We start from the raw sequence: 17,419 nt of genomic DNA on the forward strand, positions 1-17,419 counted from the left end.
AAAAGAGTATCCCAAGTGTAAATCATCCAACTTCAATGCAATGGAGTCAGAAGAAACTAGAGAATAAATGTTTTGATTGGAAATTAAGTTGATATATTTTCATAAGTTTTCTTACCAGGTCCTCAATCACCACTGACCTTTTCATTATGTGGTAAAAATAATCAATGTCCTAAAAAAATCACTCCAAGTTTTCAACATTATGTAGCAGGCTGAAATAACATTGAACTTTCTGTTTACTGATTACATTTTTCAACTTGTATGTTTAACCCAGTGTATTTTCCATATTGAAATACTTCTAATCATGTGCCTTAGAATTGATATTTTCTTTAAGTTGTCACAATATGCATTATCTCAAGAATAGAAATATTTTTCTTTTTTTATTTAATGATACAACATACAAATGTTGACTTCATATATTCACATATATGACTTCACATAGAACTTTTTCTTTCACATGTACAATTCAAAAGATTGTTGAACTCAGAGGAACTGCTGTTATCGCTACACAGAGGATACCTATAATGAAGATGAAAAAAACAAACACTATAGGATTAGCCAGCAGAAATATTAAAATTAGACCATTCTAAATAATTTACCTTAGAGCAGCAGGAAACATCTAGAAAACAAATCCACAAAGAATGTTAACCCCTCATTTTATATAAATTTTAACAAGAAATATTTTCTTGAACTACTAATGAGTAGCAAAAACACCTGGTTTTGATTTAAATGCTTATTTCATTTTTACTTCTTGATTTGCATATAGTGAACTAGGCAAGGTGATAATCAATAGAAAGAAAGAAGCAAAAGATTTGGATAATTAAACCCTACAGAACTGAGTTTGAGAGTTGTTAAAAATGAAAAAGAGAAAAGTTTATGTTAGTGACCACTGTGTTTAATATCCAGCAGATATCTATTTTAGTCAACAGAATATACAAAAGTTGAAATTTGAGTGACTTTTCACTTTACAAAAGGATTAATTATAGGATTTAAAATGATTTTCAGAAATACACCTAATACATATGTCCCCCCAAATGCCATGTTCTTTGATGCAATCTTGTGTAGGCAGAGGTATTATTGTTGATTAGGTTGGAATCTTTGGATTAAGTTGTTTCCATGGAGATGTGACCCACCCAACTGTAGGTGATAACTCTGATTGAATTATTTCTATGGAGGTATGGCCCTGCCCATTCAGTGTGGGTTTTGATTTAATCACTGGAGTCCTTTAAGCATCTGGCTTAACGCAGAGATGCTTGGAGTTCTGGATCCCTAAGGATGGCTGCAGATTAGAGAGACATTTTGAAGATGGCCATTGGAAGCTGACGCTGACATTTTGGAGAAAGTCATTTTGAAACGCAACTTGGGAGCAAGCAGATGCCAGCCACATGCGTTCCCAGCCAGAAGAGGTGTTCCAGATGCCATTGGCCTTCCTTCGATGATGGTATACTTGTTTTGGACATTTTCATGGCCTTTAGACTGTAGATTTGTAGTCAAATAAACCCCCTTTATAAAAGCGCCAATCCGTTTCTGGTATTTTGCATTAAAGCAGCATTAGCAAACAGAACAACATATATAATATAAGCTCTCTCTTTTAGATCACAGACCATTCAAAATATGCTGTCTTGTCTGCAGTTAGGTTTTAGCAGGAATTCTCCAAATGGGTGCTAATTGTAAAGACAATCATAATTTCATGGTCATATAGAAAAAAATTTAAAATCTACTGCTTTTATACATTCATCTAATCAATGAATACTAAATTCTTAAATGGGCCAGGCATCGGGTGAGTTGCTGAGAATATGATGATTAATAAATTAGATACTGCCCTTGTGGAATTTACAGTCAAAAGTGGGATATGTCAAACAAATATTAAGAAATTCACATACAAATAATTAAAACTTACATCATTCTAACTATGAAGGAAATATGTAAACACCACTAGATTTAAGAAAATAATATGACTTTGGTTTCATTCTCAGACCCAACTTCTTTTGTGCTGAGAGCTTCTAGCCAGAGTTTTAGTAATGACTAAAAATGATTATGCTAAAGATGCTTAAGAGCCAAGGTATTAAAAATTCATAAGTTTGTCAAATATAGGAATATGGATTTTAGAAAGTAACAAATCTAATAAAATAACCAAGTATCAAAAAAGATGTCAAATAAGCTGTACAACCTTTTCATTTTATAAAATCATATACTTACTATATTAGTATTTCAAAAGTTTATTTCAACCCATTTCTTCTTTTATACTCTAAAACATCTTCATTATGTTGGTTGATGAGCTAGAAGTAAAGAACAGTTAAAATTAGAAATGCAAGCTTCCTGGCAACTTAAAGAGGAAGAAGCTACTAATAATGCATATATTTTGCAAGAGAAAGGAGGCTAGATTAAAATAATTATAACTATTCTAGTTATAAATAAAAAGCCAAGAGATCCTAAAATCCAAAAATCATGAATGATATAGACTTATTCATAACAATATGACATTCCCAATTTGAAAAGGCAATCCTTAAATTTTGGATTCAACTTCTGCCAAATAAATTACTTTAATCAATGGGTAATAAATGTAATGGAATGCATTACCACAGAAGAGTTAATGGAATGCATTACCACAGAAGAGTTAAATCAATATATAATACAGCAGAACTTGAAATGGGATCCAGGCCAGTTGGTGGATGTATGCTATAAATCTAACCTTAGAAGTGTGATGCTGTGAGTGAATGACCACTTCCCAACTAAATGTGTATTACTTAGACGTCATGAAAGAAAACCACCTGCTTAGAACCACCATCTGAAAGAATATGCAACTGTAATGATGGCTGATGTAGGATGACATTTACTGCATAAAATTTCATTATAACAAACATTAAAAATGATTAGTTACTGTTGCAGTTGCAACTGACTTTCAACATCTCTTACTGTCCCATGTCAAAGATGTGAGCCACTTTAATTAACAAATCCCAAATAAGTGCTTTAAGTGGAGGTGGGGGGCAATGAAAGAGGCCCCAAAGTCATTAGATACAAAACAAAATTTTTAAATGCTAATGTAGATACTTGAAGCTGACTATTTTTTTTTAATTCATTGAGATATATTCACATACCATGCAGTCATACAAAACAAATCATACATTCGATTGTTCACAGTACCATTACATAGTTGTACATTCATTACCAAAATCAATCCCCGACACCCTCATTACCACACACACAAAAATAACCAGAATAATAATTAAAGTGAAAAAGAGCAACTAAAGTAAAAAAGAACACTGGGCGCCCTTGTCTATTTGTTTGTTTGTTTGTTTCCTTCCCCCACCTTTCCACTCATCCATCCACAAACTAGACAAACGGGAGTGTGATCCCTATGCCCGCCCCCCAATCCCACTGTCCCCCCTCATAAGCCACATTTTTATACAATTGGAAGCTGACTATTTTAAAAAAGAGAGTGGCACTGTTTCAAGTAGTCTATAGGATGGCCTCTGAAGTCAGTAAAAATTGGGTTCAGTAAATTAATCTCTCCAAGCTTGTTTCTTATTCTGTAAAAGGGCAACAATAATAGTACCTGCCATATAGTATTGTTGAAGAGTTTTTACATGTAAAGCATTTGGCATACAGTAATGATCCAAACATAAAAAGGGTGCTATACGCAAAGTACAATTTCCAACAATATATTTAATACAAACATTAAAAACTTATGTTTTGGAAGTCCAATGGGTTTTAATTTGTATAGTGTCTTAGCTAGTTTGTCCCTATGACATCTGAAAAAGTGCTTTCATAAAACCCCAACCAGCCTCAATCATCAAGAAATAAAGTAAAGGGTAATTAAAATTTAGTCAAATTGTCAAAACTCACAATATCATACTAAAATGACAGGTGTGAACAATGAATGATACAGCAATTTCAGCCTCATCATACTTTCTCCAAGGCATTAAAATCTTTTTTTTTTAATAAATTTCTTTTTAGCTTTTTATTTTGAAATACATTCAAACTTACAGGATAGTTACAAAAACAATATGAGCCCATAAAGAGAACTTCAATATACCCTACCCCCCAGACACCCAGATCTGCCAATTTTAACATTTTGCTACATTTCCCTTATCATTCTATCCATCCATCTATCCATCTATGCATCTGTCTTGTCTTCTATCTTTCAATCCATTTTCTTAACACTTGAGTGTGAGTTGTATATATATCACGCCCCTTGAACACTAATTTAACATTGATATAAAGCTTACAGTCTATATTTCGATTTTTTTCATATGTTCCAATAATGTTCTATTGAGCCTTTTCCCCTCTCTTGTTAGATCCTGTCCAGGATTATTTAATTGTAATTATCTCTTTAGTTGCTCTTTTTTTTTTTTTTTTTAATTGCAGGAACATATATACAACATAAACTCTCCCATGGCAACCACTCCCAAACATTTCATTCAGTGGGATTAACCACATTCACAATATGGCAATACCCTCATTACCTCCCATTACTAAAACCATCTCATCTCCCCACAAAGAAACCCTACACCTATTGAAATTTTAATGTTTCTTGGGATTATTTCCCTTATGGAGAATATGTCAGCAATTACATAAATATTCAGTATTGTGGGAGTCCTTTTCACGAAGCACCAACAATATTCAATCTCACATTGACATTCCTTCTGCCTTTCTTCTTCACTTTATAAGCGAGTAAAAATACGTACGTAGACCCACAAAAAGACGGTGGTGCCTAAGGTCAGTCCAACTTTCAGCCAGTCAGGATTGTTATGCGGCGGTTCCCGAACGTAGAACTTTGACCGTGCAGAAGCTGAAACGGGACAGGAAGAGTATATAAATCTGTAACTTACTGCCTCTTGGGAAAAAACTTAACATTTATGTGTGTTATCGCATTTAATTCTTCCTTCAACAGTCAAGGAAAGGGAGGTTCAGAGAGATCAGTTAACTCGTCCAGGGCCACCGGCAGAGCCAGGCGGGTCCTGCCTCCCGGACATCTGCACAGCCTAGTTCACCCACTCGCGGCCCCTCGGACAACTCCGGGAAAGGGACTGCAGGAGATGCCTCTGGGAGGGTCTCCCCACTGCGTCTGCGGGACCGAACCCGAAGAGTGGGTCTTGGGGCGGGAAACCTAAGTCCATTCGCTGAGGTCAAGAAGGGTCAAGCGGCGCTCTGTTGTGGGTCAGCGGCGGGTGATGGGGAACGGAGAGTCTGTGGGATCAGGAGCGGGCTTTGGGCCGCGGGCGGGAGAAGGTCATTGCAGGGCGAACCCGGGCCGCCCTCGTCCCCTATCCTCGCGGACCGGGCTTGCTCTGGAAGGGGCAGGCGGCGGGGGCAGGGAGTCGGGTAGGCCCGCGCGAGGAGGGACACTCACGACCGCTAGGGTATCGGGCCAGGGCCAGCAGCTTGGAGAAAGGACGCAGCAACACGAACGGCGCCATCTTGCCCGGCAGGTTCCACCTCGCGCTCGGCTACCCAAACCCGCTGTCCCCACCCCTCCGGGAGCCGGAGCCAGGCTCAGCGCCCCCTAGCGGGCGGAAGGCGGGGATGGCCAGGTCCGCAGCCGCGTTCGGTGGAGCATCAACTCTGCGAATAGCGGTTAGGTCCAGGTTCCCCAGTTCCTCTGGCGTAGTTTATCCACTTTTCGGACCTCTGAGAGTTTATTTCACATCCCCCTCCCTAGGGGCACTCAAGAGGTTTATTAAAATCTTCCCACATGAACCAGAAAACTGAAAACAAAGTGTCCTGTTGAATAATAACTAGCAGTCCGACTTTCTTGTCCCAGGCACTGTGAATTAACGCATTATATATTTTACATGCATTTATCTCATTTCTTGTTTACAACTACCACATGACATGTTGAGGTCATTCTCCTTAATTTACAGATGTGGCTCAAAGAAATCAAGCCACTCATCCAAGGCCACACATGATAACATATTTGTAAAGACCTCTTAAAGTTTCTGAAGTCGTTTACAGACATGATCATAGGGAAACCTTTCAACCTTGAGAGGAAGAGAGAATCCTCGTGTTTTAGAAGTGTACGTGTCCTGACCTGATCAAGATCACACAGCTGGGGAGATGGGATTCCTGCTGAAGGCTTCTATTCCCAGAACAAGGATCCTCATTAGCCTACCAAACGTGATGGGACGGTTCCTGAAGCCATGTAGTATAAAGCAGAATTCAAACTGCCAAGTTCAAAGCATTACTCCTGCTCACCACTCTGTAGTTGTATGATTTTCAGGCATACTTAACCTCTCTATGCCTGTTTTACATATGTGACACAAAACCTATTTTATAGGGTCTGTTGGGAAGCTTAGAAAATGTCTGATAGTAGTAAACAAATTGTTTTGCCTATCAAAGACATTGTACTAACATGTTTTATCTTTGCACAATTAAGCCAGATTTTTAATTTTCAATTCAGTCTCTCTCTCTCCATGTAAAAATATACATAAATAAAAGATTAAATTTTAATCCTTTAAAATTAAAGCCATTTAGGTTAATTTGAAAAGCAAAATAAATGTTAGCAATTCTTTCCCCTGCTCTATATTTTTCAAATATTATTTAAAATGTTTTTTTAAACCCAACATTATCAACCAAAGAATAAAATAATGGTACTATGTCTTCTGGCTCGTTTTTACATGCAACTGTTGGCTGAATGGATTGCTTACTTGTGAGTCACTTTTTAGTTTTGTAACCTAGTTTTCAACCTCTAGACTCATGTTCAAGTAAGTAAACCACCCAACTAATGCACTGAGTCAGTGGTTTTGGTTCCCAGCTGCTTGGCTTCTTATTCTTTCAGCATCATGTCAGTTGTATATCTTTTCTACACCATCCCTTGGACGCTTGTCCTGACAAAGCTTTTGCTAGTATCCAACAAGTTGGAACAGAAGCCACGTTTAGTCAGTTAGCAAATTACTAACTTCATTTCTGCTGTTGGGAAAGATTGTGTTGTTCTTTTTCAGAGTTTTGGTTCCTGTATCCTTTAACAGTGTGTATTTTGGGAAACTGATGAAGTGTAAGTGCATTTTCTCTCACTATGTTAGAGCTGATGGAACCCCATACTTGCAGTGGGCAGCTGTAGGTGAAATCCATCGTGGAAAGAATCCTGCTGAGCAATTCCAACCAGGAACTAATAGCCATGATATTTTAGTGAAAGTTGCTTCATGGCATTCATTTAAATATCTCCAAGATACTTAATGCTAAAGCTTTATTTATGACCCAGGCAAACGGAGAGAGTTTTAGTTTCATATTTTCCCATTGGGAAATATCTTACTGAATTTGTACCCCCCAGGGAGGGTTAAAAAAGAGCAAGAGTTGAAAACAGTATTATATCTATGTAAAATTTTAAAAATGCAAAACCACTACATATATCATTTATTGATTTTTGATGCATGAGAATACTACAAATCAAATTCAGGAACTGGAGAGGGATGGAGCTTGGGATGTATTTGTGAGGTTTATTTGGAAAAACAAACAAAAAGACCAGAAGCAATAGCAAAATGTAAATATTTGTTAAATCTGGGTAGCAAATACGTAGACTTCTTTTATTTATTTTTTATAACATTTAAATATTTAATAATTAAGAAGTAAAAGTATCAATAGATAACATTTTACATATATGAAGTTCAGTTTTCAGTGGAGAAATTACACTCTATCTCCCTTTTGTAAATTAAATTTTGCAAGGTAAATGTTTTTCTTAGGTAAAATTTTTTGGAGGAGGCATTTTGACAATAGTAACATGTAAATACATGGAATAAGATGAATGAACTAACCATCATGATCATTATCATTGTAACTTCCTGCATAGCTGTCATTCACAGCACAATTCAAGTTAAACAGGATCTCCATTTGTCAAATAGTGGTGATCAGAATACATACTTTATTGAATTCAGGCTATCCAGTCCTTGGACTGTGTGGTCAGACTGATGCTATCTGTGACTGCATTTTAACTAGGATATGAATCAGATAAATGTTGAATCAGACTAGTATTGACTGAGTCCTAAAAATGACTGTTTATTTGTTTTCAGTGAAAACAAATAAATGTAACATTTATTACATTTGCCAAATTATATTACTGGCTCATCTAATCAAGTACTCAGCTTCTAGTGGAAACCACTATTTGTTTCAAAGATCAGAAATTCCCTTCCCCCAAAAGGGAAATTTTTCTACTATTTACAGGAGAAATTTAGAAAACCATAGCAAATGATATTGTTGTAGGGATTTTGGGATATGAAGCCAGAGATTTGGAAACCCAAGGTAGCTAAGCTAAAAGCTAAAATTATCATGTATAATTGGAAAATCTGTTTAGTTTTCATTCAATAGTTCAGATAATTTGATTGAAAGATTTCTTGGGGCTAGTGAAGTTTGCAGATTATTACTAAATAACAACTATTTTTATTTATTCTAAGTTGTTCTTAGTTTCATTTTTAAAAATTAATGTTAAAAAACTGGTCATATTCCAGAACTCAATCAGGGTTTTCATAGATTCAATTTTTTAAGTGAAATTTTTGAAATCACAGCGTTAAGGGAAGTTCCAGGATTTGAATGATACAACCTTATCTACATGACCCAGGCAAAGGGAGAGGGCATTTGAAACGGTAGCTAGAAAATCCGAATTTTATTACCAGATTATTCCCAATGGGAACGGTCTTATTCAACTCACACCACCCAGGGAGGGTTAAAGAAGAACGAGTTGAAAACTATATACATATAAAAAAAAATTTTTTTTTAAAAAGCAAAACCACGAGTATATTGTTTATTGATCATGGTGCAAAGAATGCTACAGTTCAAATTGATCTGGAGAGAGATGATCAAAAACCAAGGGTAAAAATGGCTGACATCCATGAAAAAATTTGGATTATCAACCGAATGCCACTTTGATAAAAGTTTACTGTCGACGGTTAATGAAATGACATACACACATTGCTTAACAGAATCAGAGTGGAAGGGACCTTATTCAGTTTCTAGTCTGTCTGACCTTGTCCACTGTAGTCATTCTCTCTAGTATCCTTACCATATATTCATCGGCTTCTAAGGTGTGAGGATTTCTGGTAACGGGGAGTTCAACGAGTCACAATATTAAGGATTAACTTAAAGCCAGCTCTAGGGGAGTCAATGACCCTGAACTCTCCACTGTTCCAAGGTGCCTCATACACTCCGTCAACTTCAGAGGGTCTTTTGGCAGAGCAAATATGGCACGTCGGATCTGGCTAACTACCTCTCCAGGCTCATCTTAAGCAATATTTGTCAAGTCACCCATACCCCAGTCAGGCCTATTTAATTGGTCAACCTCTTTCATGCTATTCAAACTCAATATTAAGTCCCCTCACCTCCCTATCTGTTTACAAGTCCCCACTACGGAGAAGCCTTCTCCATTTCCACCGCGCCTCTGCTTTTTAATTAGGCACTTCCACTATGAACAACCACAGCGCTTCTTAAACACCAGTACTTCAGCACTTACGGCTCACGCTGTGATCACAGTCTGGGAGAGTCAACCTAATGAATGAAAAGTCATCCTAGCAGGTAAGTGCAGAAAGCCTATTTTTGATGGACGCAGTTGGAAGCAGAGTTGGCCGCTCGCCACTCGCTCGCCCCCTCGTTTGCCTCCTCGCTAGCCGGCGCTTCTAAGACAGAGCTCGTAAAGGACCGGTAAAGCCTGCCGCCACCCTCACGGCCTCGGCCGACTGGCCAGTTTCTAGGTTTCCCGACAAGCTCCAGGACAGAAGAGGTGGGGAAAGGAGGTCATCGCGCCTGCGTAGTAGAAGGTGTGACCCGGGTGGGAAAGCCCTCCGCGGCCGCCATTTTGGCTGCTCTGTCGGTCTGTTCAGTTACCACGTGAACCGCCGACGGAGACCCGTTGGGGGGAGGCGGCGGCAGCGTTAAGTGAGAAAGGAAAAAAGACAACGAGGGGAAAAGGGTTTCCAGGTAGGGCGACGCGGCGAACACCCGAAGCCTGGTAGCCGCGGCAGGTCGGGATATTCAAGGCTGAATCAGCCGGGGAACGGCGGCGGCGGCGGCGGTTGGACAAACAGACTGACCGAGCCGGGTGGTGGAGGGAACAGCGGGAGGAGCCGGAACGATGCCGGCCGTAAGCCTCCCGCCCAAGGAGAACGCGCTCTTCAAGCGGATCTTGGTAAGTGTGAGAGTCCCGGCAAGCACCGTGGAGGATTTAGCCCGTATCCGGGCCTGTCAGCCCTAACCTCGGTCTCCGGCGGGCACCGAGCCACCCCCGTCCGGGACCCTGCTTTCGTACTCCTGGTCAGGCGGAATGCACTCCCTTGTCCCCTCCCTGTGGCTCCCACTTCGGCCCGCGCACCGGGCACCACAGGCTTCCCTCTGCTTTCCCCACGCTTCGGAGGCCCTGGTTCCGGACTAGGCCCCTTCTGCCGGCTTTTAGACTGCCGTTTTTTTCCGGCCCCGAGCGAAGGGAGGCGAGGCCCAGCTTTTAGGTGAGAAGTGGGCAACACGGGCTGGAGTCGCGGTATGGGTAGTGCGGGAACGCTCACCTGCAGGCCTGGGTGGCACCCGTGAAAGGAACAGGTGGTGCCGATGCATCACGGCTCATTCATTGCTTAACCGCGGCTCTCCCTGCGTCGTTTGTCCCTCCCTCTTCCTTTCCTCTTCGAATTCACCTGTCCCCGCCCGTCCTGGGGGTCACTGAATGACCTGGGGGAAGGGAAGAAGGAGGGAGTCGAGTGGAGTAAGGAAGCTTTCAAAGCGGCTGCCTTGTCTTAATCAGTTGCATACTTGAATCTGCAGCCTTCTGGCTTCTCTTGTTCCCTCCTTTCTAGGGTAGGGAAGAGTCATTTCTTAGTTGCCGAGCGGGAAACCGCCCCACTCCAGCATCCTCCTTGAGAAGGGGGACCCATTGCTAGGGGGCCGTCCGGTGTGATGTGAAAAGTTAGCCTTTAGTCGAGACGTTCTAGACAGACTTCTATTCTGAAGTGTGTAACACTGATGCAAAAACTTAGCAGCAGAGAAAAGAAAATATAGGACTTTTGAGATGGATGTTGTGGCCGCAAGCAGAAACTCACTTTTCAGATGTGTGAAGTTTGCATTTTTCAAAACCGAAAATGCAGTGATGTTTGGAAGACTGTTTACATTGTCAAGTGTGACTTGTAGCCTTGAGGCTATAGTTAATACATTGTAGCACGTTTTTGTTTGGCATCTAGTGGGTAGGTTGCCCCTTTCTTTCAAACATTCTTTATGAAAGAATTTTCTATTTTTGCTGTACTTAAACTTTTTAAAATTTGGGGTCTGTGTATGCAAGTGTTATTTTTTTTCTTTTGCAATTAGAATTTATTTCACTTCCTTGAAAAGCTGAGGTACTTCTCTGATCCAGTTTTTCTAGAAATAAAGAGTAATCTGTGAACCAACTTTGATATTGCAAAATTATTATATACCTTACGGATCTAGTCAGTTTATGTTGAAAAAGATATTAGAAAGTTACATCCAATACTGTATAATTCTTTATCACTTAGAATTCTTATTGCTACTTTTTAATTTTAAGACTAATTGGAGCGTAGGTGGGACTATAGCATAATTTTACGAGAGCAATTTATTTCTTTTTAAATATTTTAAAGTACTAGTTTGTAGGTAGGACTAACCTATTTTTAGGATAGCAGTTTATCTTTAATCCCTCTCCCAAACTCTTTTATTTTGAAAAAATTCAAGCTGAAAAGTTGAGAGGAGTGCAAGGAGTAGGTAGCTAACATTTTATATTTCATATTTGCTTTCTCTCCCCAAATATATAAAATATTTACAAGTAACTTGCAGTCATAAATACTGCATCTCTAAATACTTCAGTAGCTGTTTCCTAAGAATAAGGAATTCTGTGTAAGACCATTAACATTAACATTTCCTAATATCCAGTTCATGTTCACATTTTCCCAGTTAATTTTGAGATTGCAAATTCACATGTAGTTGTAAGAAACAGTAGAACCCCCAGACTTGGGACAGGACCCCCCAGATAAGTGAGTCTCCCTGGCAGACATGGGACACAGATTCTGGGAATGAGCCTAATCCTGCCATTGAGGGATTGAGAATGCCTTTTTGACCAAAAATGGGGAAAGAAAGGCAACAAAATAAGGTTTCAATGGCTAAGAAAATTCAACTAGAGTCAAGAGGCTGTCCTGGAGGTTACTCCTATGCAGGCTTCAGCTAGATATGCCAAATGACCACAGTATAATAAGCCCAAATCAACAGTAGTCCCCCATAGCATAAAAAAATACCCAGATCCCTATCTGAGACTCTTAAAGAGTTTCACTCACTAATTTTATTCTTCAGAAACTTAAATCCTTCAGAGAACTCCTGTGCCAGCTAAGTCCCCAAACCCAGAGACAATAGCCTTTTCAAGAACATCAACCAGATGTGTCCCCTTTTCTCATAAAGTCGACACTCTTTTCCAGCATGAACAAGTTAGGGTGGTCATTGCCTGACATCCCTGAAGTTCAAGAAAGTGATTGGACTAGTGGAAGGGATAGCAACAGACAAGATGGAATTTAACAAAGGATTATGAATCCTGAATCTCTAAAAATTTTCTTTTTCATAGTTGCTAAGGTATTAGAATAGCTAGAAGGAAAGAATTGAAATGGTGGAACTGTAATTCATAGCATCCTTTGAAATTTGCTCTATAGCTACTTGTTAAATTGTAGTTTGAAGGTCATCACCTTTTTGTATTTATGTTGTATTTCACAATAAGGAAATAACCACCGTGCTGTAACTCATAACGTTTTTGGAAATTTCCTATATAGCTACTTGTTAAATCATACTTTGAAAAATAGTATCTTTTTGTATATATGTTACATTTCACAATAAGGAAATAACTAAAACTGTGAAATTGTAACCCATAATATTCTTTGAAATTTGCTTTCTAGCTATTTGTTAAATTGCACTTGGAAAGTTATCACCTCTCTATATATGTTATACTCTACGATAAAAAATACGATTCAAAAAAAAAGACAACTCTTCACTAAATTTGGAAATGAAGTCATTTACACCAAAAGTTTTTTTTATTTTAATTGTAAACTTCTTTCACTTTCTTAGTCTCCAAACTACTCACTGATGTCATTTTATTTTTGGATTATTGACATTTCTCTATTTTCCAAGTCCATTAGCCACCTCCTGGCTTCATTTCCCTTCCTTAATATCCTAGAAGCCATGATCTATCCGTTTAACTATCCTATACGTTTTCTCAATTTCTTTTCTCCTTGTCTAGTTCCATTTGCCCTGCTAACAGCTGACCATGACTTGAAAAAAAAATCAGCCATGCCCACTGTTATCACAAGAATGTTAATTAATTTAGGACAGGGACTTTCTGACTTAATTTTTTAAAATTCAGTTTTATTGAGATATATTCACATATCATACAGTCATCCCTGGTGTACAATCAACTGTTCACAGTACCATCATATCGTTGTGCATTCATCACCCCAATCTATTTTTGAACATTTTCCTTATACTAGGAAGAATCAGAATCAGAATAAGAAATAAAACTAAAAAAGAACACCCAAATCATCTCCCCCATCTCACCCTATTTTTCATTTAGTTTTTGGCCCCATTTTCCTGCTCATCCATCCATACACTGGATAAAGGGAGTGCGAGCCACAGGGTTTTCACAATCACACTGTCACCCCTTGTAAGCTACATTGTTATACAATCGTCTCCAAGAGTCAAGACTACTGGGTTGGAGTTTGGTAGTTTCGGGTATTTACTTCTAGCTATTCCAAAATATTAAAACCTCAAAAGTGTTATCTATGTAGTGCGTAAGAATGTTCACCAGAGTGACCTCGCTTCTCCATTTGAAATCTCTCAGCCACTGAAGCTTTATTTCGTTTTGTTTCGCATCCCCCTTTTACACGAAAAGTTTTTGAATGACATAAGTGAGACAGAAAAGGACAAATATTGTTAAAAAAAAGAGAGAGAGAAAGAAACAGTAGATCCTTTATGATCTTTACCTACTTTCGCCTAGTGTTAATGCCTTGCAGAATGATAGGTCAGTGTAACAACATTGATTCAGTTCCCCAGTTTAACTTGTACTCACACGTGTGTGTGCGTTTAGTTCTTTTCAGTGTTATCACAAGTGTAGATACTGCATCCACCACTAGGGTCAAGACACTGTACAGTTCCATCAGTCCAAGGATCCCTCCTGTTGTCCCTTTCGAACCACACCCACCTCCTTCCCATCCCTTCTCCCCTCAACATCTGGCAGCCACTAATCTGCACTCTATTTGTATAGTTTTGTCATTTCAAGAGTGTTTTATAAAAGAAATAAAACTATATAACTTTTTAGGATTCCCTTTTTTTTTAATCAGCATAATTTCCTTGAGATTCATCCAAGTTGTGTGTATCAATATTTGTTACTTTTTATTGCTGATATGAATATATCACTGTTTGTTTAACCATTCATAGAAAAAACAATTTTTGATCAAATATCTCATGGCTTTTTTTGGTGATGATAGTGGGAGGGTCAAATCCTTTACATTCATTGCTAGATCGGTGCTAAAGGATTTATTTTGAGAATGTGCATATGAAAATTTTAGAAGTTCTGAGAAATGTGAAAATCACTAAATGAAAAAAGTAAAGGGGATATAATTTCCTAATTGTTCTCTTAAATTAGGAATGAAGAAAAGATTAGTAAATGCAAAGGAGAGTTAGTATTTTGCTTTTTTGAAATTGCTTCTGCTTTCTAATCTTTTATAGTGTTGGCTCTTTTTTTTCTAAGCCCCCACCCCCAATGAAGAAAACTTAGATATACTCTGAAGTCTTATAATAAAGTGTTGCTAGGTTGGTAACTTGTTAAATTATACCAACAGCATTCAGATTTCGAACTGCTACTTTGTTAGTGGTACCATACTTGTTTGTAAATAGGAAATTAAATTAGTTTGAATTTTTTTAAAAAAAAATTTGAGACCTCAATTTCAAAATAAATGTTTTTGCCTTAAGTTTTCAACAGAAACTTGGTTTACACATTAGCTTGCAAAAAATTGGGAGTTTCTGCAGTGGATTTGCCTGACTTGATCTAGTCTAGTTATCTGAAAATCAGTTTTGTTGCATATTTGGCCCTTCTTTTTTTTTTTTGGCCATATTACTCTAATAAGTGTTTTCTGACTACATTATTGTTGTAAGTTGCTCAGAAAGTCTGTATAAAGTTTCTTGTTTATTTCTATTGAGAAAGGGGAAATGAATTTAATGTGATATATTTTATGTATAAGTTTTGTTTAAAGGAGTTATTTGTGTTTGTCAGAAGCAGTGTTTTTTTTGTTTTTTGTTTTGGGTAATTACACTATTTTCACGATTTTGAAAACTAAGTCTTTAGATCTAAAGTTATGGAGTTTGTCCACATTTGATACTATTTGTACATCGAAATAGCTTGAGGAGTGTTTTCAAATCTTAATAGCATTTTCTTAGGATCTAGATTAAGGGAAAGGAAAACTGAGGTTGCTAGGATAGAAGGAAATCCATACCTTTTTAGATTTTAGCCCACTTGGAAAGTTGAATATACCCTAATACCTTATAGTCAGGTGTTGCCAGTTTGGTGATTGTTGCTGCTGCTGCAACTTTCTTCTTTTCTCTCTTCATATGTTAATGTGAGTTACAATAAAAAAATCTAAGTTGGGAGTACTTTAAATATTGTACATTCTTAATAAACATCTTTTTGGACTTTTGCCAGAATGATTTATGTTGTTTAGTTTAAAGGACAGAATTTTACTAGAAAAATGGGAGCGGTTGTTGGCATAGCATGATGGTAATAGTTCTGATTTACTAAAAACGTACCAGTTGCCAGGCTCTGTCCTAGATGCTTTAAAGTAGCACTGTACTGTAGAGCTTTTTGTGGTGATGGAAATGTTCTAAACCTCCTCTGTCCAATGCTTTAGCCATTAGCACATGTGTTTATTACACATGAAATATGGCTAATGCAACTGAATTTTTAATTTTAATTCATTTAAATGTAAATTCAAATAGCTGTATGTGATGAGTGGCCACCATTTGGACAGTGCACTTTTTAGAGTCCTTTTTCCTTCATTCTCAAAACTTGTCAGATTAGGAGACCTTTTTATTAAGGAAACAGAGATTAAGGTTAAGTAACATGCTTAAGCCAAAGAGCTAGTGTAAGATAGTCAGGGCTCAAGCTTGCTTTTATCCAGTGGCATTTACACTACACCTGCCTAGTATCTACTTTTTTACTTATTTTCTCATGGGGCTGTATAGGAGGAAGGAGTTCTTTATTAGGTAAAAAACTTGTAATAATTGTTAGGTTGCTGTTTCTACAGTTAGTGATATTTAGGTTAGTTTTGTTGCAGATGAAAGGAAGATTAGGAATTGTTAACAAGTAGGTTTCCATATGCACATGGAAGATTAGCTGATTTGAACTAAATTTCTCTATGACAAAATTCTAGTTTTGCAACTGAATGTGGACAGTAACTTGAAATTGGTTTTTAATAGACTTTTGCCAGTACTGCTTTGTGTTTAAAATATAACAAAACAAAACTTTAAAAAAAATGGATATTATCTGCTGTGAAATCACTTCTCTTCTGTACCCAGTAGGTAATCATGTTTAAACTAGAATAAATTTCTATATACTAGAAAATGAAATGCAGTTTTGCTGTAATATACATATACTGTATTCTTATAAAAATCACAAAGTTCTTTGAAGTCTAAAAATCTAGTAAGCAAAAACTTTTGATGATACATAAATTCACTGTTGTTTTTTGTTTGCTTGCTTTTTAATTTCTGTGCTAAATCCTTTCTGGAATGAGGTATGAATGAACTAATGTAACATGTTTTATTTTAAATTGACAAAGTATTTTTTTTTTAAATGCTTTATTGTGTTAGGGACTTGAAATGTTTTTTTTCATCTCCTCTTTTTAAACAGCTTTATTCACGTACCATACAATCTATCCAAAGTGTACAATCCATGACTCTTGGTATAATCACAGAATTGTGCATTCATCACCACAATCAATTTGAGAACATTCTCATTGCTCAAAAAAAAAAAAAAATTTCCATACCTTTTATACCCCCATGTTATTGAGGCTTAGCATTGGTATAGTACCTTTGTTATGATTGATGCAAGAATATTACAATGTTACTGTTAACTGTAGTCCATAGTTTGCATTTTTCCCCATATACCACCTAATTATTTACACCTTGTAATAGTGATGTACATTTGTTCTAATTCATGTAAGAACATTCTTATATTTGTACAATTAACCGCAGTCATCATCCACAACAAAGTTCACCAGTTATACAGCCCATGTTTTATCCTCCAGCTTTCCTTCTGGTGACATATACAACCCTAAACTTCCCCTTTCAAACATAGTCACACCCATATTTCAGTGCTGTTAGTTACCTTTATGGTAATGTGCTACCATCACCTCTATCCATGTGATATTTATCCTGTTAAATGTTTTTAAAAATGATTTTTTTTTTCGTTCAAGAGAGT

At 37.5% G+C, this 17,419-nt stretch overlaps 2 protein-coding genes across 4 annotated transcripts in view; one reads left to right on the forward strand and one right to left on the reverse strand.

The window, feature by feature from the left end:
• Positions 1-351: 351 nt before the first annotated feature.
• NDUFC1 (NADH:ubiquinone oxidoreductase subunit C1) lies at positions 352-5,483 on the reverse strand. Its single transcript, XM_037829079.1, has 4 exons — positions 5,351-5,483; positions 4,686-4,789; positions 2,197-2,276; positions 352-516 (listed from the first exon to the last, which is right to left on the reverse strand). The coding sequence occupies exons 1-3, from the start codon at positions 5,415-5,417 to the stop codon at positions 2,217-2,219; spliced, it is 231 nt and encodes a 76-aa protein (XP_037685007.1). The 5' UTR covers positions 5,418-5,483; the 3' UTR covers positions 352-516; positions 2,197-2,216.
• A 4,302-nt stretch (positions 5,484-9,785) lies between these two features.
• Positions 9,786-17,419, forward strand: part of NAA15 (N-alpha-acetyltransferase 15, NatA auxiliary subunit) — a 92,062-nt gene continuing 84,428 nt past the window's right edge. The window contains exon 1 of one of the 3 annotated variants that reach the window (XR_005215961.1): positions 9,786-10,108. Coding sequence is in view for 2 of the 3 variants with exons in the window: in XM_037830691.1 (XP_037686619.1) it covers positions 10,055-10,108 (54 nt within the window). In the remaining variant the exon portion in view is untranslated. The remainder of the gene's footprint in view (positions 10,109-17,419) is intronic. The other 2 variants (XM_037830691.1, XM_037830690.1) reach the window with 2 other exon arrangements.

The sequence above is a fragment of the Choloepus didactylus genome, chromosome 3 (genome assembly GCF_015220235.1).
Source record: "Choloepus didactylus isolate mChoDid1 chromosome 3, mChoDid1.pri, whole genome shotgun sequence".
NCBI classification, from domain to species: Eukaryota; Metazoa; Chordata; class Mammalia; order Pilosa; family Megalonychidae; genus Choloepus; species Choloepus didactylus.

What these genes read in the sequence shown, in the direction of transcription:
- NDUFC1 (XM_037829079.1), bottom strand. Translation starts at nt 5,417, where the DNA reads ATGGCGCCGTTCGTGTTGCTGCGTCCTTTCTCCAAGCTGCTGGCCCTG. An exon ending in GGCCCGATACCCTAGCGGTC is followed by an intron (nt 4,790 to 5,350) that starts GTGAGTGTCCCT and finishes GTCCCGTTTCAG; the next exon opens with CTTCTGCACGGTCAAAGTTC. An exon ending in CCGTCTTTTTGTGGGTCTAC is followed by an intron (nt 2,277 to 4,685) that starts GTACGTATTTTT and finishes CTTTACTTCTAG; the next exon opens with CTCATCAACCAACATAATGA.